The sequence below is a fragment of the Nerophis ophidion genome, linkage group LG06, assembly GCF_033978795.1.
Source record: "Nerophis ophidion isolate RoL-2023_Sa linkage group LG06, RoL_Noph_v1.0, whole genome shotgun sequence".
In the NCBI taxonomy this organism is placed as follows: domain Eukaryota; kingdom Metazoa; phylum Chordata; class Actinopteri; order Syngnathiformes; family Syngnathidae; genus Nerophis; species Nerophis ophidion.
Genome location: NC_084616.1, coordinates 54,898,361 through 54,924,167, shown reverse-complemented (window position 1 = coordinate 54,924,167; position 25,807 = coordinate 54,898,361). Strand labels below are relative to the sequence as shown.

Genomic DNA, 25,807 nt, shown 5'->3' with positions numbered 1-25,807 from the left:
ATTATAAACAATGTGAATACTGTATGTGTGGAGCCCTGCAACTCGTGACGTCACGCGCACATACTTCCGGTAAAGGCAGGGCTTTTCTATTAACGTCCAAAAGTTGCAAACTTTATTGTCGATGTTCTCTACCAAATCCTTTCAGCAAGAATATATCAATATAGCGAAATGTTCAAGTATGACACAAAGAATGGACCTGCTATTCCCGTTTAAATAAGAACATTTAATTTCAGTAGGCCTTTAATGAACATTATAATCAAATTAATACATTCAAACACTTTATAAATATGTATTATGTGCACGTAGAAATAACAGTTACAATTGGCAAAGCTTCTAAACAACCATAATAGGTTTTAGCACATCATCTTTGAACTAATAATGTCTAGCACATAGCGTCACAATAACCACAAAGATGAAGTCTTACACGTAGTAATCCGCTGTGGTTATACGAAGCAGAATGATGCAGGTTTAGAAAACGGTGCGCGCTCCCGCGAAGGGAATATATTTTTGGCAGGAAACCAAATTTTGGCACTCCATCTGAACTCGTTGTGTGTCTGTCGCCGCCCTGCGGTCACAGCAGCGCTGTCAAGGCGCCTAAAATTGGCCAGTTAAAGAATAAATTTCTTATGAAAGTCTCTTTAAACTGACTGTGGAGAGCGAATCCACCGCAACTGTATTGGCTGTGCGCTACTGTAGGATCCCTCTGGAGAGATGAAATGTGAACGCGCAGCACGTCCCCGTGTTGTCGCCACGCACGCACACGCGCCAACAGACGTCCATCAATCCACCTGCGGTGAGAGAGAACATGACTGTCCCGCCTGTGAGCTCTTTGATCACGGCGCTGAAGCCTCTGTTCGGCAACCTGTTGTCCAGGGTAGGAGTTGAAATAAATGTAAAAATATACATTTAGAGAAGCAAACTGTAAATGTTATACTTTGTCGTGTTTAAGAGCAGCTAAGTGGATTAACGGTTCGTTGGCTAACGACGCGAGCTGGTGTAGTGTTGCTGTCTGTTCAGCACCCTTTAATTTAACTGACTTCTCTCTGAATATCAAGTTAAATTCAACGTTTAGCATCATTCCACACTTCTGTTGTCATAAAGATGTGGTTGTAAATGTGTACTCGACCCGGCTCAAACTTGTAAATGATTCAACGTAGGAGCACGGTGAGTGCATGGACGTCACCTTAAAGCCACCAAGAAAAGAAAACCCATTATCCTACATCAAAACTATTTTTAAGGCAGATTGTTATGTTGTTTATTTAGTTGCTAATTATAAATAATATTATGTATGAAAATAATCTGAGTAATCGAAAAGTACCCCAAAAGGTTTAGCTTCTTCCTGCTCCTTTTTTTGTCAGCATTCCTATTTTTTGTTGTTATCCATCCATCCATTTACTACTGCTTAATCCTTTTGGGGTTGCGGGGGGCGGTGTAGACCCTGGACAAGTCGCTACCTCATCGCAGGGCCAAAACAGATACACAGTATTTCATTTAAAATTGTATTTAAATATATGATTTTTGATATTCTTGTGTCATTTATCAGATACATCTTTAATCTTACATGAAAACATAAACAAATTGGTTTTACTAATTAGTATTTAAAATTGTTATAATAGTTTTTCAGTACTGCAAACTATTAACAAATATATTTACTACAAGAGTGTTTTGAGGTAAAAGATGTGTCTTGGCTAATTATGCTTGAAGTCAGAAGCAAACATTTGAGTTATGAGCATCTCCACCATTAGTTGGCGTACCAAATATCGCAGTGAACCCCATAAGATACATTAGCTCATTGCTAAAGATGAACATAACTTTTTCAAACATGGGAAGGGAAAAAGTGAGTGTGAAGGACAGTGCTTGGAAGAAGTGAATGGTTTTCGATGAATTTAGGAAATAAATCGTTATAAACATGATGGGTTGTGTCGCCAACTGGGCAAAGTTGTGGCATGGCTCAGATAGAAGAGCAGACGGCCAGAAACTTGAGATTTCCTGGCTCGATTTCAATTTCCGCCATCCTGGTCACTGTCGTTATGTCCTTGGGCAAGACACTTTAACCATCTTTCTCTCAATGCGACACCTGCTGGTAAAAGTAGGTGTTGAGTTTCACAATATAAAGCGCTTTGAGTCTCTAGAGAAAAAGCACTGTATAAAAATAAATTAACTTCACTTCACGTCACAAATCAAATAGAGCGTAGCACTGCACGTTTGCACCATACTGAAGCAGAAGGAATCTAACATCAGCCAATAATATCACAACATAATATCCAAGCGGTATACATTTATCAATGAAAATCGGGAAAAGCTGCTAATGGTGTGTTTGACTGAGAAGTAGCTCAAAAGAGATACCGTAGAATTCTACTCTTCGAGATACACACTGTACATTATTATTAAATTACTTTATAAAACTACTGTAGTTGATGGTAGTAAATTCTATTGTATTGTTTTTATATAATATTTATTATCTAAAAGTATGTATTTATTTTTAAAACCCATGTTAAATAATAAAAGGTGTATACAGAGTGCTGGTAATTTTGGCACTAGTTCCTAATTGGACCGTTAAGATTCAGGACAAATGATGCGTCTTTTGGTACTTTTTAAATATGCCACGCCGTGTCATTCACTTCTGATGCCGCTCCTACGCATATTAGGTAGGATCTGATACAGTGCTTTAAATAATAACAAATAAGGAAACATCACTGCACTAAAGTTTTAACCCAAGAATATATCCTCCTCAGAAGTCTTTCAGAGTAACGCTTGCTGATAAGAGTTAGTGTCACTATGACGCGAAAGCGCTTGACTAAAGATTGCCGCTCCCGCTCTTCATCAGTACGCTCATCTTCATCCAGTAATCCACAGGCAGATATTAATCCCTCAAAAGTGGTAATATAATCATCCATAAAGTTACTCTGAAGCAAGGCGCCATTAAATTTGATTTCAATTAATTTCAATGGGTGAAGTTGATTTAAGATACATGTGTTTTTTGAGTGAAGAGGTCTATCACAGAAACAATCAAGCTCCTAAGTTTGGATATACTACTGTAACTCGCAAAATCATAATACATTTAATTTATAAGTGCTTTTCAAAAAATGCAAGGGCACTTAACAATAACAGATCAAACTATTGAAACAAATTCCCTTGTAGATCAATAAAGTTTGTCCAAGTAATTTATAAGATACAGATCAACAACAAAGGCTAAAATCAACACATGTGAAGCACAGTGTAGAGACAGTTACAGTGAGTATTACATTTTCAAAAGGTGGGTTTTAAATATTTTGAGTGAACATGTAGGCTATAGGCTACTAAGAGCTAGCAGCTAAAAAAAAACAGCGATGCACCCCATAATCTAGACCTATTGAACAATATTGCAGTCTAAACATGCAGTTTGGGAAGTATCAAATATTTTTAGTTGCATTATCATTTGGAGACCCGCGACCCCGAAAGGGAATAAGCGGTAGAAAATGGATGGATGGATGGATATCATTTGGAGATACAAAGCCTCCAAGGCAGAAGCGTATTAAAAAGTATGCAATAACAAAAGTGTCCGCATTGTTAAATTTACTGCTTAATGAGTTTAATTTAATGTAATATTGTGACCAGTAGGTGTCACCAAAAACGAATTAACACTGCAATTCAAAAGCAGAACTCTGTCATAAGGTTAATGTTTTTCATAGCTACCATTGTTTGACCATTGAGTAATTTCACCTACACAAGGCTCCAATATTGGAATCGTATCAGAAGTAAAAAAGTTGTATCGGGTCAACTGTACTAATTTTCAGAGGAGAGTAAATCTATTCCGCTCTATACATTGTATGCTGACTACTCTAAATATGTCTATGTTTATTTGTATTACTGCCCATAGAGAATATATATTTTACTAAAAATGGTAGCGGAAATGTGAGAAATACTGTAGTCAAGGGAATTACTTTTTGGACGGTGTTAATCAGAGTATTTCACTTTGGAGAGATATATTTGTTACTCACTACGAGATCTTAATCAAGGCTCAAGTTACTTGTTTTTCTTAAACAGACATTTATTTCAGCCACGCCCTCTTCTCCTTAACGACGATGCCAACACAATGCCAAAATAATGCCAAAAAAATGCTGTCAGAACTAATGAATAAGAAGCTATTTTAACACATGCTCCTTGTTGCGTTTTGGACGCATATTGATGCGCGAGTTGTCACCCCCGGATGCTAAAGGACTTGGAGCAGGCAGGATTGCAAGTAGGAGCTTGGTTTATTATACAAAATACAAAATAACAATTGACAAAAGGTAAAGAAAAGCGTGCCTACGCACAGGAAGCGAAATACTAACAGTTAGCAAGAGTCGAGTTCAAAAGTCCAATCGGTAACGTCGTGCAGAGCGCACGCGAAGCTAAGACGAGACTTAGCATAGCAAATACAAAGCAGAAAACCAACGCAACTGTTGCATAGAGCAAACAAAAGATCCAGACAGAACTCAGGTAGCAGGCGGGCTTAAGTACTAAAACAATAATCAAAAACAGGTGTGCGACAGAAAGGCAGTCCAGGTGGAGAAGATGACGTTGCCATGGTGATAGAAACAAATCAGGAAGTGCACAAACAAAGTAAAAAATCTAAACAACAAACGATCCGTGCAGCGGATCACAACATTACTCTCCCTTAAGGGGAAGATCCCAGATGCCCCAAAAAACAAATATACAGAGAACCCCCCCCCCCCCCCCCCCCCCTCACAACGAGACAGTCCAAAAGTGAAGGGAGGGAGGACTTGGTGGAGGGTCGCCAAGGCCTGTGTCCCCGAATCCACCGAGGACACGACAGGAGGCGGCAGCGGGTGGAACGCCGCTGCAACAGAAGTCTTGGCGGCCGGCCCCGCAGAGGCCACATCCGTGGCCGACGAGGATATGGGTGCGTCCTGCAAGGAGGACGCCCGGGGTACGGCCACACCCGTGGCCGGCGTGGAGGTGGATGCGCCCGACAAGAGGACGCCCAGGGTACGGCCACACCCGTGGCCGACGTGGAGGTGGGTGCGCCCGACGAGGAGGACGCCCAGGGTACAGCCACACCCGTGGCCGACGTGGAGGTGGATGTGTTGGCAGCAGCAGACGAAGGTGCGGGGGCTGCAGCCAAAGCAGGCACTGATGCAGGTGCGGATGCCGGCAGAGGAGCAGGTGCAGATGCCGGCCGAGGAGCAGGTGCTGATGCCGGCCGCGGAGCAGGCGCTGATGCCGGCCGCGGAGCAGGCACTGGTATCGGCCACGGAGCAGGTACTCGTATCAGCCGCGGAGCAGGCACTGGTATCAGCCGCAGAGCAGGGACTGGTATTAGCCGCAGAGCAGGGACTGGTATCAGCTGCGGAGCAGGCACTGGTATCAGCCGCGGAGCAGGCACTGGAGTGTGATCCAGACCGGGACTACGACTATGATTATAACTAGGGCTATCAGTTATACTAGGGCTTGAGCAAGGACTAGGACTAACAGTCATACTAGGGCTTGGGCAAGGACTAGGACTAACAGTCATACTAGGGCTTGGGCAAGAACTTGGGCAAGGACTAGGACTAACACTCATACTAGGGCTTGGGCAAGGACTTGGGCAAGGACTTGGGCAAGGACTAAGACTAACAGTCATACTAGGGCTTGGGCAAGAACTAAAAAATCTAAACAAACGATCCGTGCAGCGGATCGCAACACTCCTATTGCTTTATGATAATTGTCAACTTTCATTTCCAAGCCTTTGGCAGTATACTTTATAGCTCTTTTTTCCTTTTCAGAATATTGTACATTTCCCCTTTGAGGATCCACATTTTCGCAACCTTGTGGCTGTACATCATCTTTGCCACTAGACACAATTGGCCAAGTCTCTCCCTTGCGCTGCTTTCAGCTCCACACAACTCACCCTATAGAGCTAGTAGGTGTTTCCAATCATCCTGGCTGATGAGTAGCAACGTGGCCAAGGCACAATTTGTCCTCTTGCGGCTTTTTGATGTCCTTCGGCGTTCTTCTTGTTGTCCTTTTCACTCAAAGAGCACCGTTCTTACTTGAATGTAATGGCAATCTTCACCCTTAAATGTTCAAATTTATTGTCATTACTCAACAGGTTTTGAGGGAGTGATCCTACGCAGTAGCAAACATTGCATATGAAGTGAGGTCCAGTTGGAAATCCAGTTTATGCATATTTATTAAAGAACTGGGGCTTCACTGTGGCAGAGGGGTTAGTGCATCTGCCTCACAATACAAAGGTCCTGAGTAGTCCTGGGTTCAATCCCGGGCTCGGGATCTTTCTGTGTGGAGTTTGCATGTTCTCCCCGTGAATGCGTGGGTTCCCTCCGGGTACTCCGGCTCCCTCCCACTTCCAAAGACATGCACCTGGGGATAGGTTGATTGGCAACACTAAATTGGCCCTAGTGTTTGAATGTGAGTGTAAATGTTGTCTGTCTATCTGTGTTGGCCCTGCGATGAGATGGCGACTTGTCCAGGGTGTACCCCGCCTTCTGCCCGATTGTAGCTGAGATAGGCACCAGCGCCCCCCGCGACACCAAAGGGAATAAGCGGTAGAAAAATGGATTTATGGATTTATTAAAGAACTTGCAGGGTGAATGAAATATACCGTGGATTATTGCAGTGATATTGTTTTATATGTTCTCCTGCCTGTTGCTGTCTGTCGTTGCCTGCCGTTGTCTGTCGTTGCCTGCCTTTGCCTGCCGTTGCTAAGAGCGGTTTGTGCTCTCACACCTGAGTCCTTCCTCATTTGGCTTATCTGTGCTCCTACATATCCTTTCCCCCCTGCACTGCTCAACCAAAAAGCCCGCCACCTAGTGACAAAAGAAAGTAAATGCCAACTCAAAAATAAGGATGCCTTAAATGGCTCCTACAGTAATCATTCAACGAGATTCCTTCATACTTTGCCAAAAAAAATCGAGGACCACTTTTATTTTTCCAGGCTTTTGGGGGTTGTACACCCTATGATGTGGAATGGACCAGGCAAGACCCTTGTATAGTTCTTCAGGAGGCATCTTTTCTGCATCTCCGCACTCTATTGTTTCATTCATGAAGTTTGTGTAGTCTTTGTGGTATTGTTTGTCCTTTTCAAATCTTTTCTTCAGACACTTGAGTCGATGTTCTTTACATTTCTTGCTGTTAGGTAAGTTGGTTCTATCTCGTTTGAACGGCAAAGGTAGTTCACAATGTCCATATTCTTGCATTTTCACTCCCCTTTCCATTATTGAAATGAACCGCAAGTCTTCTTGGGAGAAATGAGAGGCTTCCACTTTCCTTTTGTTGAAATCAGACTCAAGCACTTTAATGACATCCAATGGTGTAATTATTTCTTTGATTTGGGTGCGACAAATGTAGTGCACTTCCTTCAACAACTGATCAGATGGTGAATTTGGTGTCACTTCTTTGACAACAATCCTGTGGCTGCATCCAATTGCATCTCCATAGTCAACACATGGATCAAGTCCTCCAACTATGGTCCAGCCAAGATCTGATTTTTGAGCAAAGGGCTCATTATCTCTTCCTGACATGACTTCTTTGGGTACCAGAGCTTGTGAACAGTTGTAACCTATTAGCAGACCAACATTGCATTCAATTAGAGGGGCGATCTCAAAAGCGAGGTGCTCTAAGTGAGGCCATGTTCTTGCTGCGTTTGGAGTAGGAATGTGACTTAGATTGGCAGGGATGAACTCTCTTGTATGTGTCACGGGAATATGCATTCTCTTTGACGAGTAGATGCCTCTGACTTGTAGACCTGTCAGCTTTTGACTAGGAATGACTGTGTCTTTGGACGACAGTGTGGAGAGTTTTAACTGCACATTTTTCTTGTCTGTGTCCAGAAGATCTGCCTTTTCTTGCAGAACAAACGTTGTGTCACTGACTATCTAAAAAAGCGTAAACCAGTATTTCTTGTTCTGGATTATTTGTTCAGACAACCACACTGGAACAATGTGGATGTGCGGTCAGTTTTGTCACTTTGGATAACACGGTTTGAGATAGCCTAATTTGGTGTTTCTTGACTTGGTTCCTTAGTTTGTTTGGTTTCCTTAGACTCACTTGTCCCTTTTGTTTCCCCTTGGATGTCCTTATTCTTTCTTGACTCTTTGTCTCGTTCTTTTTTTTTCGTTCTCGTTCAGTTGTGAGCAAACTGTGGTGCTAAATTTCCCCCAGGGATCAATAAAGTACTTTCTATTATATTTTATGTTGGGTGTTTCCCCTTGCATGTGTTGCAGATACTTCTCTTTTTACATTTCTTGGAGATGTGTCCAAAGTTAAGACAACCGAAACAAAATCCCTTGTCTTTTACAAATTGCACTTTTACAACGTTCTCCTTCTCCATGAACTTTTGACATGTCAGAATGTTGTGATTTGACCTTTCACAGAATTCACACTTTAGTGTATCGGTTTTCTCTTCCGTACTGCTTATCAATGTCCTTGCTCCAACATTCCGAGTCATTGGAGTTTTCGCTTTCTCATTCTCTGAATCATTTGCCTTGAGAGCACTTAGAGATGTCACTGGGTTGCACGCAATCCTGGCTTCCCTTTCTACAAAGTTGACAAAATGGCTGAATGTGGGAAATAAACCACACTGATCTTCAATCTCAACTACTTTACAATTCCATCTTTCCGTAAGCAAATCAGGAAGCTTGCTGAGCATTCTCTGGTTCTCATAGCAATCATTTAGAATTTGAAGACTCTTTATCTGTAGTATTGCCTCTTCGCAACCTTTGAGAAAGTCTGATTAACTCCTTAGTTCCACATTATCCTTGGTTCCAATTCTTGGTCAGGCTGAGAGTTCATCTCTGAAAGCTTTGGCGACTACCATATCTTTCTTCCAGAGTGTTCCGAGCTGTACGGTATGCTATTTCTGTTCCAAGCAAAAAGTAGCTTTGAACTGCCTTTCTCGCAGGACCGCCAACATACTTTCAGAGGTAGTAGATCTTTTCAGCCACTGGGATGTTCTTTCTTTCAATCAGTAATTGAAAATACATTTTCCAGTCCTTGTACTTGATGGAATCTCCATTGAAAACTGCGGGCTCTGGAACCAGTAGACGACTAATGTTGGTGGACTCTGCCAAGGCTTTAGCCAGAGCTGTTATGCCATCTTCTGGTGTTTTGTTGCTAGTAGGTTGCCCTCTTGTGTTTTCTTTTGGCATGAATGGTTGTGCATATGGATTGAAACCTGAGGATTCAATTTTCACTTCAGACTGTCTTACTGGCTTGGATGGTAGTTTTCTTGGTGTGCTTCTTCCTTGCAGAAGATCTGACAATTCCTCATCTGAGTCGCCTTCTTGTTCATACACTTCCAGTCGCGCTTTTGCAGCATTCAATATTTGATTTACTGTTTCCAAGCGTTCAAGCTCCCTCTTCTTTCATTCCAATTCTTTCTCAAGCATGTCAAGTTCACTTTGGCCACGTTTCGTTTCTTGTAAGACCAACAGAGTGGCTTCAGCTGCAGCTATTTCTGCTGCTCCGTCTTGCCTTTTTGCAGACAGCTGACTTGAACGTCGACTACTTGAGTTTTTGGATCTTTGCGAGGCTGCTAAAATCAACGCTGAGCGAGTTTCACCCCAGGGAAATTACCTCTTGTCTTGATCTCGCTCATCTTCTTCTGCTGCAAGATTCTCCTGTGCTTGTTGGAAAACCTTCTGAGAAACTGCATCACATGTGTCAACTCTGCGGCGAGTGTTTCCATCAGGAGTTTCGTGACTAGGTAGTTCTTCATATGCTTGCATTACTTCACCAGAAGTTTCTTGTATCCGAGCAATGTGAACGTGTAAGCTTGCTATGTCAGATGCATCAATTGCTCTTTTTGCTTGTTTGGCAGTAGATTTCCATTTTTCATAACTGGCGTTGAATCAAGCTTAAAGCTTGCTCACCATTTCCTCATGAAACGCTTGGCCTTTCTCAGGGAGTTTTGTGGGTCTTTTATTTTTCCTTAAGCTCTCTTCTTTCACTGCTTGACTTGTGCTCGGCTCATGGGGATTTGGGGTTGCAACTTCTTCAGGATCTTCTTGCAGCAACACCACAGCGTGTCTAGTGTCAGTGTGTTCTTGTTCAGACATGTTGCTAGCCTATTGATTTTGTATTTTAGCTCAATTTGGTTTGAATATTAGCCAACTTAAAAGTTTGGATGAAACTGTATTAACTGTAGGTGAATACAAATTTAAATGAAAGCTACCTGTCAACTTAGATATGTTTACGTTTGCTATTTCTTTCAAAAATAGTTTGTGTTTTATGAAATTATTTTTAGTTAAAGTTTATCTTCTTCCACTTGTTATAAAACACACATACATTTCAATGTCAAAATGTATTATAAATTGAACTTTTGAAATACCTTGATGTGCTCTTTTAAATTGTCAAAACAAAACAAGCAATTCCTTTAAGATAAACTTTGTAATGATAATCACCTTGTATCATACAAGCACTTTCTTAACTTAAATAATTACTTCACACCACAGCTGGATATTCCCTTTTAGCATTTAGAAAGTCCCTTTCAAGTTAGCAGGTTAAACCAACATTCACATTTAACTTGTTTTAAACGTGTTACTTGGTGTTGAGTTAACCACGCTGCACCGTTGGACCTGATTGCATTGAATGTCCGTGCATGTGGCTTCTTTCCTTTGAAGATTGAGAGCAATGTCACTCATCAAAGAGCTGCTCGTTAACGGATCCGCAGCTGCGACAGGCTCCTCTCCGTCTCTTCGTTCTTTCAGCGCGATGTATGCTCAGTTCTGACTGTTACTCTGTCCGAGGTCTTAATCAAGGCTCAAGTTGTTCGTTTTTCTTAAACAGACATTTATTTCAGCCATGCCTTCTTCTCCTTAACGACGATGCCAACACAATGTCAAAATAATGCCGTCAGAACGAGTAAGAAAAACAGAACTTACAATTAGTCTGACATCAAATAAAAGAAAACACATACATTTCACATGCATTATCACAAAGAATCATACCTCATTGGCCTCACAAACTCAGAGGGAATAAAGTTTATTTTCCAGCCGAGACTCCATTGACCTCTTCCATTAAATGTTTGCTGTCTCATGATGCTTCCCTTATTCCGTCACATATTAATTGTCCCCCCAACAATGTGACCAAACCGGAAACAAAAATATGTTCCACTCCAATTTACATGGGTTTTGTAACAAAAATAAAGTTAAAATATACTTGCATGAAATTACCAAATAAAATATATTTTTAATCACATTAAATGTAAATATGAACTGAATATTTATACATTGTATCTATTATAACCAACTATCTTCTATGTCCCACTCTCCCCTGTGGAGGGGGTCCGGTCCGATCCGGTGGCCATGTACTGCTTGCCTGTGTATCGGCTGGGGACATCTCTGCGCTGCTGATCCGCCTCGACATCTCTGCGCTGCTGATCCGCCTCCGCTTGGGATGGTTTCCTGCTGGCTCCGCTGTGAACGGGACTCTCGCTGCTGAGTTGGACCCGCTTTGGACTGGACTCTCGCGACTGTGTTGGATCCATTGTGGATTGAACTTTCACAGTATCATGTTAGACCCGCTCGACATCCATTGCTTTCCTCCTCTCTAAGGTTCTCATAATCATTATTGTCACAGACGTCCCACTGGATCATTATTGTCACCGATGTCCCACTGGGTGTGAGTTTTCCTTGCCCTTATGTGGGCCTACCGAGGATGTCGTGGTGGTTTGTGCAGCCCTTTGAGACACTAGTGATTTAGGGCTATATAAGTAAACATTGATTGATTGATTGATATACAATGTGCTTCTGTCCGCAGCTACAATATTTTTTGTTACAACTGAGTGTGCCACATGTTGCAGACACCAAGAAAAAAGAAGCAATTGTTGGACTTTCAAGTTATTACGACAACCTTGTGCAGTAATTTCACTTCATGTCTATAAGCATCTTCTCTGTCTGCAGGCTTGTGGATCAGCTTTATGTCATCGGAGGCACAACTCCACGTACGCTGTGAGAAATGCACACAGATAACAGTGTAACCTCGTAACAAATTAAAGCACACACATCACTCCTGCAAGCATGTGTGCAATAAGGACGTTTCTGTTAAATGTCTCCCGAAAGTTGCAAAGTTGGCTTCTCTTTCCGATTCCTCACTAACTTACTTGCTTTCTCTCCTCCATCATAAATCCGTCATTCCTTCATCCAGGCACGGCCGATAATTGTGAGTATGCATAATGGCTATTTAGTACAGTACGAGTCATGTATTAGGGTTTTTGTGAGTCAGTTTGTGTATGCATTAAAGCCTCCACCTGCACAATATGGAGGGAGGCACACGGTGACACTGATTCCTGGAGATGGCATCGGACCAGAGCTGGCTAACCATGTGCAGGAGCTTTTTCGGTGAGACTGCAACCTGGAATGAGTAGTTAAAAATATGATGATGGATCAATACTGTGGTGTCTTTAATTTGATTTGGCCTGCTTTTCATTTTTGCCAGCTTCTGTTGTGTTCCGGTGGACTTTGAAGTCGTCCATGTGGACTCGTCTATGGCCTCGGAGGATGACATCAATAACGCCATAATGGCAATCAGGCGCAATGGAGTGGCACTAAAGGGTCGATGATTATATTTGAGTAATATTTAACAACTGTTAGAGTGTCCAGTTGTGTAACTACATTATTTAAATTGTTGTAGGTAATCTTGAGACCAACCACAACTTACCACCCTCCCACATATCCAGAAACAACCTGCTGCGGTGAGTCTCCACGTCCTTAGGACAAAACAATGCACCGCTACATTAAGAGGGAGGAGAGGTATTGGATGCATAGCAAACCCAGGAATAATTCTCTCAAGACCTCAAATATTTAGAATACCTCTTCAGATATCAAAACATATTTAGGAGTGAGTGCTGATAGTCATTTTTATTCTTAAATTAATACAAACAAAAATTGGGCTCCATGCAGCTGAAATGGCATTTTTCTCACAAAGGGCAAAAGGGCAGGTGCATGAACACCATTTGGGGCCTGTCTGTGTACGTAACTGAAAGATAAAGGGTTAACTATGTTTGTTGCTTATACGCAAAATGTTTCTCTGTTATGCACATCTTATTAAATTTGTATATTTTCAATGGTATGTATTGTAATGTCTAATCGGACAATGGAAGAATAACGAGGAGGTGCTTGATCAACAATCTATTTATTGAAGCAAAACTGGTTATTGTCCTTTTTTGGCCACACACACACTCACATGCACGCATGCACACACACATAGAAGACTCCTACCCACATTCTGAAACCACAGAACCCAAACAAAACATATTTGCAAGGTGGCGACAATATAAATGCAATGGTGGCGGTATTAAGAGGTGAATTAAATCAGTTACGTCCCCACCGAAATGCACAGACCTCCACTGGCTAGATGTCAGATGATGGTGTCATCTGTCTACCCACTGCTCTGTTCAGTATGTCCCTCGCGTTGCAGAACCACTTTGGATCTATACGCCAATGTGATGCACTGTCGGTCTCTGCCGGGTGTGCTGACACGACATCACAACATTGACATCCTGATCATCAGGGAGAACACAGAAGGAGAGTATAGCAGCCTGGAGCACGAGGTGCAGCCCTATTTGTTGTTTTTCCTCCAACCTTCACCTATCAACAATTTGATTGTCCTCATTCTTGCAGAATGTCCCAGGAGTGGTAGAATGCCTGAAGATCATCACAAGGAGCAAATCTTTACGCATTGCTGACTATGCCTTCAAAATGGCTCGTGAGAAAGGACGTGGACAAGTGACAGCCGTGCACAAAGCAAACATCATGTCAGTGTTTGAGTGCACCCTTCTAAGATCTTTGTATGCATTTTAACTTCATCTCAGTTTGTGTTTGGAGCAGGAAGTTGGGGGATGGCCTCTTCTTAGAGTGCTGTCAGGAGGTGGCCAGCAGATACCCTGAAATAGCATTTGATAGCATGATTGTTGACAACACCACCATGCAGGTGAGCGTGAGGTGCGTGGAAACCTAGAACCTTAAAACCAAAACATACGTTTGTGTTTGCTACAGCTTGTTTCCAGGCCGCAGCAGTTTGATGTGATGCTCATGCCCAACCTGTATGGCAATGTGGTGAGCAACGTTTGTGCAGGACTGGTTGGTGGACCAGGTCTTGTGCCTGGAGCCAACTACGGCGAGGACTATGCTGTGTTTGAAATGGTGAGTTCTAACAGTCATTACCACTCATTGTGTTATGCCAAAGTGAATAGGAAGTCTATCCCAGCTGACTTAAGTGGTTTACAGCCTGGCCTGATCACCTGTCGATCGCAGAATGAGAAGCCTGTTCGCTGTCAAGTTATACTGTCGTGGAGATGAGGAGGCATCCATGAAAGAAAGCTAACAAAAGGCACACTGACTAGGAGATCTAGACATGCACTAAAGACAGGAACCGGACAAGGGGCAGCTGGGGAAGACAGAATAAATATAAATAATTGACACAAGAGGAGCAGAGCAGACAATACCATGTGTAATAAAATCTCAATGATCACAAAACAAAGGAGAAACAGGAAAATCAAACAAAACATTAAACCCCAAATATGTCAGAAATAACTCAAAAGTGCCCATGCAAGCAAATGGAGCATGTGCAATCACACTCATTAAGTAATCCACATGTGTCTTATTTGCAGGGAACCAGGAACACTGGGAAGAGCCTTGCCAACCGCAACGCAGCAAATCCGACCGCCATGCTGCTGGCCTCCTGCCTGTTGCTGGATCACCTGAAGCTCCATGCATACGCCAGCATGATCCGCAGAGCCATCCTCTCCACCGTGACTGAGACTCGGGTATGGTCCGTCATGCATAACAAATATTAGAGAATATGCCATTGACATTATTCTTTTTTTACTCTAGCTGCACACAGAGGACCTGGGGGGCCAGGGCTCCACCTCTGAAGTGGTCCAGTCCATCATGAAAACCATTCAGAGCAATGGACCGCTCACAGTGAGCAAATAAAACACACCCAAAAGATTAGATATGAGAAAAAATATGCTGTAAGTAAGTAAACTTACTCACTGTTTTTATGTGAATTAGCCACAATTTCCATCTACCAGTAACTGACCTGCTGTTAAACAATTTCCGTTGAAAATAAATATTTTAATGTCAACTCACGTTATTGTACTTTTTTGTATACACTAAGAGCTTGTCAGCACATTTGTTATTTTTTCATGTTGATAAATAATGCAATGAGACACATGCATTCCTGTGTAAGAACCACTCGGAGGGCACCTTGAATTGAGTTGGCTATTTGGCACTTCAGATGATCAATTCACAACCCATGTTTAATACATTGATTTAAAAGTAATAGCACACCATACAGCCTATGTTTTGATCCTTATTCATTACTGTCTAATATGTATATATTGATCAAGACAGCAGGTTTAAATTCATGCAATTCATTGTTATTTAAAAACAATTGTTCACATCCACAAAAGTTATCAAAAACGATGTAGAACAAAATATTGGAAGCTTGTCCTTGTGTACTGTATATTTATATATTCAGTGGAATGATTATCAACATTCTGTAGCGCTGGTTGAATTCCAATTGGTTCAAATTTCAAAACATTTCTATATCTAAATATAAAATGTATACATATATGTGTATGTGTAATTTGTATATACATATACAAACTGTATATACATACATATCCATTCACACCCATACACATACATACATACATACACACACACACACACACACACACGCACACACACACACACACACACACACACACACACACACACACACACACACACACACACGTTAGGTCAGGAAAAACACAGAGGCTGTATCATCTCTACAAGCCTGTTGCGCAGGTTTCCTTCCTCGTCAGGGGATTTTATAAAATGTTATAAAATCCACCTACGAAACTGGCTTGTAGGGATGATATAGCCTCTGTACGTTTTCCTGACCTAACGTATATTCCGCTCTACCCCCGGTATTGAGCACTGTATAACCGATAAACCACTAAATGTATATATGTATGTATGTATGTGTATATATATATATATATATATATATATATGTATATATATATATATATATATATATGTAGGTGTGGGAAAAATCACAAGACTACTTCATCTCTACAGAACTGTTTCATGAGGGGTTCCCTCAATCATCAGGAGATGAAGAGATGTAGAGATGAAGTAGTCTTGTGATTTTTCCCACACCTACATATTGCGCTCTACCACGGTATCGAGCACTATTCTCTGGATAATCCAATCAAGACATATATATATATATATATATATATATATATATATATATATATAAAGGGAATGAACTAGTTGGTTCCAAACTGTACCAGAAAAGACGCAGAAAAAGCAAAACACAAATAAAGAGTTTTTTTTTAAAGTGAAGCGCAGTGAAACTCTGCTCTGAGAATATGACAGTAATATGTGTTTGACTGTTTGAAATAGGGCTGGGCGATATGGCTTTTCTTTAATATCTCGATATTTGTAGGCCATATCGCGATACACGATATATATATCTCGATATTTTGTATTATCCTAGAATTAAGACTTCATACACATACAGTAATCACAGCAGTATGATGATTCTATGTGTCTACATTAAAACATTCTTGCTCATACTGCATTAATATATGCTCATTTTAAACTTTCATGCAGAGAGGGAAATCACAACTAAGTCAATTGACCAAAACTGTATTTCTTAAACAGTTATTAAGCAGTGGCACAAACATTCATGTCATTACAAAACAGAAAGTGCAAGATTGTTAGAGACATTTTAAAACAAGCCATTAGTGCACTTTTGTGCATGATCTCACTAAGATGACATATCAAAACAACACTAAATTAAAGTGTACTTTTTGTACAGAATGCCACTACAATAGTTTTAAACAAATAAAGTGCACTTTTGTGCATGATGTCAGACAAGATATTTCAAAAACTGTCCAAAAAAAATTAGCTGCTTAATAGGAAATCAAATAGTGTTCGTCCTTCGCTTTGTGGTAGGTTACTGCGGACATTATCTCCTTTAGTTGTTGACTATTTTTTCATACGGTGTTGATCTGGAAATGTTTGCCTCGGCATTTTGTTAGGTGTGACACCGAATGGAGATGTTGACATACGGAGTAAGCGCCCTTCAGTCTCTAGCAGGTGACTTTTCAAATGATGCTACATATTAGCAGTAATGCTACTTTTTGTAGCAAAGCTTTTGCCCCACACTTGACAAATTACGGTTGTTTGTTCGACATATTCCCACTTGAAGCCAAACCACCGCCAGACGATGGACCCCCTGCTGTTTTTCTTGGGAATTCTTCATTCATTTGTTACCAGATTCACACCTTCTTTCTCCCGTATTACCTCTCACACCACAGCTAACGTTACCCATGCTGCTACCTCTCTGCTTTGTCAGGCCGTATACGTATGTGACGTATGTTATAAGGTGCGCTTGCTGTCTATGAAAAGGAAACACAAGGAGTTAGAAGAGCCTGTAGTGTAATTCCAGCAGCTAAAAGCAACTGCGTGAGAATGTATACTCGAATATCATAATATAGTAATTTCCTATATCGCACAGAGAAAACCCCGCGATATATAGAGTATATTGATATATCGCCCAGCCTTAGATTGAAAGTCTTCTTGTGTCTCTTAGAAACCGTCTACCTTATACCCTGCAAACCTTTGCTTCAGACCGCTGAGAGCCGCACAGAGAAAATTTTAAGGATGTATTGTAGGGGCCACTTTGATCATTTTCACCATGTCAGATTTTTGTTATGCAAAGCAAAATGTCATTAGCGTACGATCACTTATGTAACACATATATATTTTTAAACCTTTGTTTAATGGGGTTTTAGCCACAGAATTGACGGGAACAGTCAAACACATCAAATGGCACCCCAAACAAGTAACTTAAAAACAAAACAAAAAAACAACAATGATAATTAGGTACAAACATTTTAAAAAAACCTACACAGATATCAACATAAAACCACAGACAGCTGCATTCCTGAATGGCCCCGAGAGATACAATAACCAACAATCATACAAAAGGCTCATAAACAACCCACATTTCAAATGTGTTTTTTTTTTTGAAGATTAGTCTTTCCTACATATTTCAAAAAAGCACCCCACAGTTCTTGAAACTTTCAGAACAACCATTCAGTGTCAGCCTAATCTTTTCCAGTTTGAGAATAAACAGAACAATTTAGTCCAGCAGGTGTGGCAGGAAGGCGCTGTTGCTTTCCAATTGAACACAAAGAGTCTTCTAGCCAATAAATTAGTGAATGCTACAAGAGTCTTTTTGTATTTGTAAATGGTAGATGACTGAGGTGCTACAGTCTACTGAGAAGATTCGGTTCAATCCTTTCGCCAGTGTCCACTGACAATGTAATACAAATTTCCGTCCATTAGCCATTCAGGGATGGTCAGAGCCAAAACATATGTATTCAATTAGCTGGAGACTGTTGACACCGATCACACGATTCCGATATTTTGTCATACATCTTAGCAAGTGGAACTTTGGTATAATGAGTATGATGTATTATCTTGCATTGGATTAGGCTGTGTCTTGCATAAATAGAACACCTATGAGCTCTACTTTAAATCTCTGTCCACCTATCTTCAGATTGGGTCACTTCTAAATCCTCTTCTCAAATCTGACTTAAATGAATTTAGAATCTCAGGGCGTAAATGAAAAATTTGGTGTCAGGAAGGCATCTAAAACTGTGTTACTCGATACATCTGGATACCTGGGAAAGTTTAATGAACAAAACTACGGATCTGTAGATGTCTAAAAAAGTATTGATTAGGGAGTAAAAATGTTTCACAAAGTGTCTGGAAAGAAGCAAAGGTGTTGGTAAGGATAATCAAATGCTTCATATTGCAGTCAATATTTAAGAATTCTAATGTTAGTGACCCAGTAGTAAAACCTAAAGTTTGGTAGTGCTAATCCACCCAACGATTTGGGTCTCTGGGGATAGGTTGATTGGCAAAACTAAATTGGCCCTAGTGTGTGAATGTGAGTGTTGTCTGTCTATCTGTGTTGGCCCTGTGATGATTGGTGGCGACTTGTCCAGGGTGTACCCCGCCTTCCACCTGAATGCAGCTGAAATAGGCTCCAGCACCCCCCGCAACCCCAAAAGAGACAAGCGGTAGAAAAATGGATGGATGGAGGGATGGATGGATTTGGGTCCCTGCAAGTATTGCTCACGTAACCTGTGGGTCTTTTTTTAGTCCAAATTAGGTCTAAAATCGGACTATTTCATTTGTGAAAGAAGGAATGAGGGAGAAAAAGTTGTGTGCACTGGAACAAGTACATTCATTTGAACAGAGTTGATAAGAGCCATTGTATAGATAAATTAAGTAAGAACCAGCTGTCAAAACCTCCTCAGATTCTGGACAACAGTGGAACAAAGTTTACTTTATAAAGCTCTGCAAGCGTATGTGTGACCAGGACACCTAAGTATATGAAACTTTGCGAGACAATTCTAAAGGGAAAAATGTGCATAAGATAATTCTTAGCAACAGAATTTATTGGAACTATTTCCCTCTTTTGTAGCATTCGGAATGTGTCAAGGGATGTAACTGCCTCTTAACCGCCACTTTAGAAGATCTGAAGCTGAAGTCTCGCTTAAAGCTGGCTAAAAACTGCTATTGAACTACCAATTCTTGTTTGACATTCTTTTGGGGGTTAAGTTGTACAAAACAAATGTGGGGTTGTCAAAACAAAACAAGTTAACTCATGTACTCAAATAATTATCACATTAATCCTGTTTGTACACAGATTAATATTGATAAAAAAAATTTCCTTCACCTTAACCACGACTGCAAGGAAGCGTACGTTGTTACACGGTCAGTGATCAGGTCAATGCATACGTCAGTGCAATGATGAATGAGGAAACTGACAGGTGTACTCGCTGTAAAATTTCACTCCAAAATACACCCTGAGTGGACTTTATATAAACCTTTTACCAAGTTTTGAGCAAATAAATAATGTGTATTCAAGTAACACATTTAAAAAAATGTTCCTGGATGACATTGTGACAAATTTGCATTTGTGTCCGAATATTGGGCTCACTTTTTGAAGGTAATTTAAACCATGCAAGTGAAAATTGACATACAATTAATCGAAATTAATCCACATTCAACAATGTAATAAATCTCATTAAAAAAATAATCATTTGACAGCATTAGTTCGAATGTGTCCCAAGTGAAACGGTAGCATTTTAGAGCAGCCTCATGTGTAAGCGTGTGGTTTTGTGTGCATGTTTAAAGTCACTCAGCAGGCACCCTTGCCAATTAGACCCTTCTCTGAACAAGAAGGGGGCAATAGAGGGGAAGCAAAGAGATTATCGCACCGTCAGGGAGAGAAAAAAGTTCCAGAAGGTAGAATGAATGAGATAAACAATGTGGTTTAGAGCTTGGGTTCTAAACGTTTTTGACCTTGGGGTCCAACTTTTCCACTGCAGAAGAGCCTGGGGCCCACTCAAATGTTTACACTGTATTAGTCATCTTACTGTCTTTAAAAGTGCCATACGTAATAATTTAATGTCAAGTCTTCATTAAATGACCTTGATATGTCAAAAAGCATTAATAAATCATGTTATTTTTGAATACCTCTATAACGGATAACGGTAGTTCAGCTGGGATATGCTCATTCAAAAATTAGATTTACAGCCCCAAAATATTGGGATTGTTTTCATGTCAATGAACCCCCTCTCCACTGTTTGACCAAGTGAAAAGTCAGTGAGTGGGTCACATCCAGGTTGCCAGTTACGCTTCGCCCTCTTCGTCGAGCTAATGCCACTGGTAAAGTTACTAAACATGTCAGACCTTAGTAAATCTAAAAGGCGTCGTTACGATTATCAACTTATTCATGACAAAGCCAGGAACAAAAAGAGGATTTGTATCAGGGTGCCTTTGTAAGATGGAGACGATTGAGGGTGGAGAAAATGTTTTCATCCGACACCAAATTTGCTAATTTCCTCCTTGAGAGGTAAGTCAGAAATGTATGTGGTCTTCTTACATGTAATAAATGGAAATTGATATTTTGTCTGTAAGCTATTGTAGGACAGGGTGTAGTCAGCGCTAATTGCAGGAGGAATAGTCACAGCCGCTGTCCATGGCACTGAGGGCAACCGCCATCGGCGTACTTGCCAACCCTCCCGATTTTACCAGGAGACTCACGAATTTCCGTGCCCCTCACAAAAATCCCCCGGTGCAACCATTCTCCAGAATTTCTCCCGATTTTCTCCCGAACAACAATTTGGGGGTGTGCCTTAAAGGCACTGCCTTTAGCGTCCTCTACAACCTGTCGTCACATCCGCTTTTCCTCCATACAAACAGCCTGCCAGCCCAGTCACATAATATATGCGGCTTTTTCACACACATAAGTGAATGCATGCATACTTGGTCACATTGAGGGTGGCCGTATAAACAACTTTAACACTGATACATATATGTGCCACACTGTGAACCCACACCAAATATGAAATCAAATCAAATCAACTTTATTTATAAAGCACATTTAAAATTTACCACAGGGGTAACCAAAGTGCTGTACAAAAGGCAGGTTAAAAGATAAGAAAAAAAACAACACAAACAGAGCACGATAAAAAAAAATTATATTTGTGTTGGCCCTGCGATGAGGTGGCGACTTGTCCAAGGTGTACACCGCCTTCCGCCCGAATGCAGCTGAGATAGGCTCCAGCACCCATGTAACCCCGAAAGGGACAAGCGGTAGAAAATGAATGGATGAATGGACCTTATTATGCAAAACTGTTTAATGTCGGCCGTAACCACACCAAAAACACGAGTAAAAAAAACTTCCATCTGGCAGAACTGGACATTTTCTGCCGTACAGACCAGGCCAAAACCAACTCTTTTTTTCATCTGTCATATCAACAGCAGCCGCTCGCTTTCCCTCACCTGCACCAACACACCCACTCTTTAGACTCAGCCACTGTTGTGTTTATGGACACACAAAAAGTCGGACACCGCCAACACCTAATCAGATGTGTGTTTATTCTACTCCTATTTATTAAGAATGTTAATTTATGGATATTACTCAGGAAATATTTGCAGAAATGCCAATAAAAAGATACATTTTACATACATATACTTAGAGGAATGTACACTTTATCCCATGCTTACATCTCTTTGTGCAACATGTGACTGTTCAAGGCTATGGCTACACTAAGCGGATAACCCTTGAATTAATAATTATTTAGCCTCAGCCCTGTTTCAGCCACACTAAACCAGCGTTTAAGGTTCCCCTCCTCGGACAATTTTTTACACGGGTAGGTGTCCCGTGTATTTCTTAAATCTCCGACTCTTAGCTTTGTATGGACTCATTGATCGTTTACAAACTGAGTTCGGAGAGGAAGTGACGCCAGAAGGGCCGCGCCCCACACCCTAAATGACGTCAGAAAGAACCGACCACAGCCAGTTTCATAATAAAGCGGTTTCGTAACTCGGAGCTAACCGTTGGAAATATGGAGGCGAGTCATCCAGACATGCCCGTGTTTCTCCTTCTTCTACATGTACAGACGCTTGTGGAAATCACACATGAATACCTTAAGAGAAAGCGATTGCAGCTATTTGGGATACAACACTTCTCAGACGGGAAGAGAACTTTAGAATGTCGAGGACAGCTGTGATTCAACTTACTGAAAAACTTTGTCCATTTGTCAAAGGAGAGACAACGAGAATGCGGGCTACCGTGGATGTGATAAAAAAGGTAGCGTGTGCTTTGTATTACCTGGCCATTGAGAAAAGACTACGGAAAACGGTGAATGCTTTTGGACTTGCAAAGCAGACTGTATCAGTTATTGTCCGCCACGTATGTCGCGGACTCAACGTCTGTGTCCAGAGTATATAAAGTCACTAAAAACGAATGGACAATGAAGGTGAAGGCAAAAGAGTGAGTAGTGTCCTGACTAAATATCAAAATCCCAAGATTGACTGTTGTCAAATGTTCTTTGTTACATTGTGTATTTTCATGTCCAATAAGATGGCTAAGGTGTGATTCACTACAATAGGGCCCCACAACACACTGGATTTCAGTTAATTGAAATACCACAACATAGAATACTGCTCAGCTCAGATAAGTTACATTTAAGAACTTGCACACAAAGCAACACTGAAGGCGACTATGACGTGCGCATATGCCGCGCATGCGTACTAGGTTGCGTTGCACCGGCAGGCGGAGGGGGGGAGGGGGTCTTAAACGACCATTGTATGTGTATGAAGAAGGATAAGGTTACCGTATTTCCTTGAATTGCCGCTGGGGCGCTAATTAATTTAAAACCTCTTCTCACTCCTGCGCTTACCAAAGGCATGCAGTAAAAATTTGAGTGTGATGTAAGGATACCATCATGAAAAGCACCTTTAATTAAAAAACCTTATTATGGTTATTATTTTCAACACCGAAGGCTTGGAATAACCTTCAATCAAATATTCAACTTAAAACCCTTGTTACATTAAATGAGTTTAAAGCTTCTGTGAAAGGATTGCAGTCTACCTTGTCTGTATGCACATGTGTCATATGAGCAAGTTTTAATATTGTGAATGTGATGTCGTATGTGTTGTTTACCGTTTTTAATGTAACCTTGCTGTAAGCTGTGGAGTCCCCCAAGGCAGTATACTAGGACCTTTAATGTTCCTAATATACGTGAATGACATGCCATCAGCATGCCACTGTGAATTGTTCCTGTATGCGGATGACTCGGCCCTGCTGGTATCCGGCAAGGACAAGTCACAGGTGGAACAAATCCTCAGTGCTGAACTCCTCAATATTTGCACCTGGCTCGCTGACAACAAGCTATCCATACACTTAGGTAAAACGGAATCCATCCTATTTGGGTCCCATATCAAACTTAAGAAGGTCAGTGACTTCACTATAAAAGTGGGTGACATTGTTATCACCAGGAAGGATGAGATCACCTACCTAGGTTCCATTCTAGAGGCTAATCTTTCCTGTGATAAAATGGCAACCAAGGTGATCAAAAAGGTCAACCAAAGAACGAGATTCCTCTACAGAATCTCCTCTCTGGTCAACAAAAGCACCTTGAGGATTCTAGCGGGAACTCTCATTCAACCCTTCTTCGATTACGCTTGCACCTCCTGGTACCCCAGCACCTCCAAAACCCTCAAATCTAGACTCCAAACATCCCAGAATAAGCTAGTCCGGTTACTTTTAGACCTCCACCCCAGATCACACCTCAATCCAACCCACTTCTTCAAAGTGGGCTGGCTCAGGGTGGAGGACAGAGTAAAACAACTTGCACTGAGCCTAGTCTATAAAATCCGCTACACCTCCTTGATACCGAAGTACATGTCAAACTACTTCCTTAACGTAAATGAGCGCCATAACCACAACACCAGGGGGAGCTCCACAAACCACGTTAAACCCCGATTTCGATCTAACAAAGGTCTTAACTCATTCTCTTTCAATGCCACATCAATGTGGAATGCACTCCCAACAGGTGTAAAAGTAAGTGCATCTCTATATTCCTTCAAAACCGCTCTAAAACAACACCTCCAGGCAACTTCAACACTTTACTAATACCCTCCTCCATTCACATCCCATCTCCCCGGATTATAAACAACTCAAATGTACTTCTAATGTATATACTTGTTCTTATGCTATCTGAACTCACTATGTTCTCTGCTGGCTGTACATATCCTACTAAATAAGACCTACACTGTTTCAATGTCCACATTTCTCTGTTGATGCAATTGTTGATGACTGAAGTTCTGATATCAACCAAAGCTCCTCATCCCACCCCCCGGATTGTAAATAATGTAAATAATTCAATGTACATACTATGATGATTAACTTGTGTGATGACTGTATTATGTTGATAGTATATATTTGTACCATGAATTGATTAACGTGGACCCCGACTTAAACAAGTTGAAAAACTTATTCGGGTGTTACCATTTAGTGGTCAATTGTACGGAATATGTACTGTACTGTGCAATCTACTAATAAAAGTATCAATCAATCAATCAATCTGCCCTCTTGGCCAGATCCCTTGGAAAAGAGATCTTTGATCTCAATAGGATTTTACCTGGTTAAATAAAGGCTAAATAAAAAATAAATGAAAAATGGTCTTACCTTTACTTATAAATGAAATCCATGCCACCTCCTTCTGATCAAAAGCCTCGATAACTTGTTTATAGAAGTCTTCCTTATCTTTCTTCAGTTTTAAAAGCCTCTCTGTCTCGATGGAGATCTTCCTTTGTTACCTCCTGCCATGATGGAAAATCCAGTTTAGAAAACTGCTATCAGACCGGGTGCGGGCGACGACAGAATTACCCTCGTACAACTCCCCCTCCCGTTCTGCTCCGTGGGTGATCTCTTTATCCCACCGCTGCCAACATGAAGTGTTAGTTATTATATAAATAATACACTGGGTTTTTAGGACTGGAACATGCTTTATTTCAGCCCGGTTGTTTACATATCCAGCATAGGAGTGTTACATTCTAAAAGGTCTGTCGTGCAGCCCCCGCGTCATATCCGTCCCAGCACAATACAGGTCACTCGTTTCACTTCTTCTGCAGCCGAATAGTCGCAATAAGGATCACTAACACCCTCTACCACCAGGAGGCGGGAGTCATTTAATGACTCATAGTTAACAGACGCAGCTACAGTATTGTGACGGTCTCAAGCCGTCGTCTTGCGGGTTCCCAGGACCACCAAGAAAGGACATGGCTTGAGCAGTTTGACTTTTTTTATTTTTCAATAAAACCTCAGTCTAGGTCGCTCTTTCGCTCCTCCCCTCCGCTCGCTCGCCGCCATCTTGGGCATATCCGTGCCCTGCCTGTCTGTCGGACCGTTGGCTCCACAGGTATATTGATAAAACATAGCTGCTTACTGT

General features: G+C 41.2%; 1 protein-coding gene across 3 annotated transcripts; it reads left to right on the top strand.

The window, feature by feature from the left end:
* The first annotated feature begins 753 nt into the window (after positions 1-753).
* LOC133553970 (isocitrate dehydrogenase [NAD] subunit gamma, mitochondrial-like) lies at positions 754-15,066 on the top strand. 3 transcript variants are annotated; one of them, XM_061902294.1, is made up of 12 exons: positions 754-874; positions 11,883-11,923; positions 12,127-12,141; positions 12,223-12,320; positions 12,418-12,533; positions 12,613-12,673; positions 13,399-13,531; positions 13,602-13,735; positions 13,809-13,911; positions 13,977-14,123; positions 14,591-14,746; positions 14,814-15,066. In XM_061902294.1, exons 2-12 carry the CDS (start codon positions 11,900-11,902, stop codon positions 14,913-14,915), a joined length of 1,089 nt encoding a protein of 362 aa, XP_061758278.1. In that variant the 5' UTR covers positions 754-874; positions 11,883-11,899; the 3' UTR covers positions 14,916-15,066. The 3 variants fall into 3 exon arrangements, with proteins under 3 accessions (XP_061758278.1, XP_061758276.1, XP_061758277.1); XM_061902292.1 differs by having other exon boundaries at positions 11,883-11,930; XM_061902293.1 differs by lacking the exon at positions 11,883-11,923 and having other exon boundaries at positions 761-874.
* Positions 15,067-25,807: the final 10,741 nt, after the last annotated feature.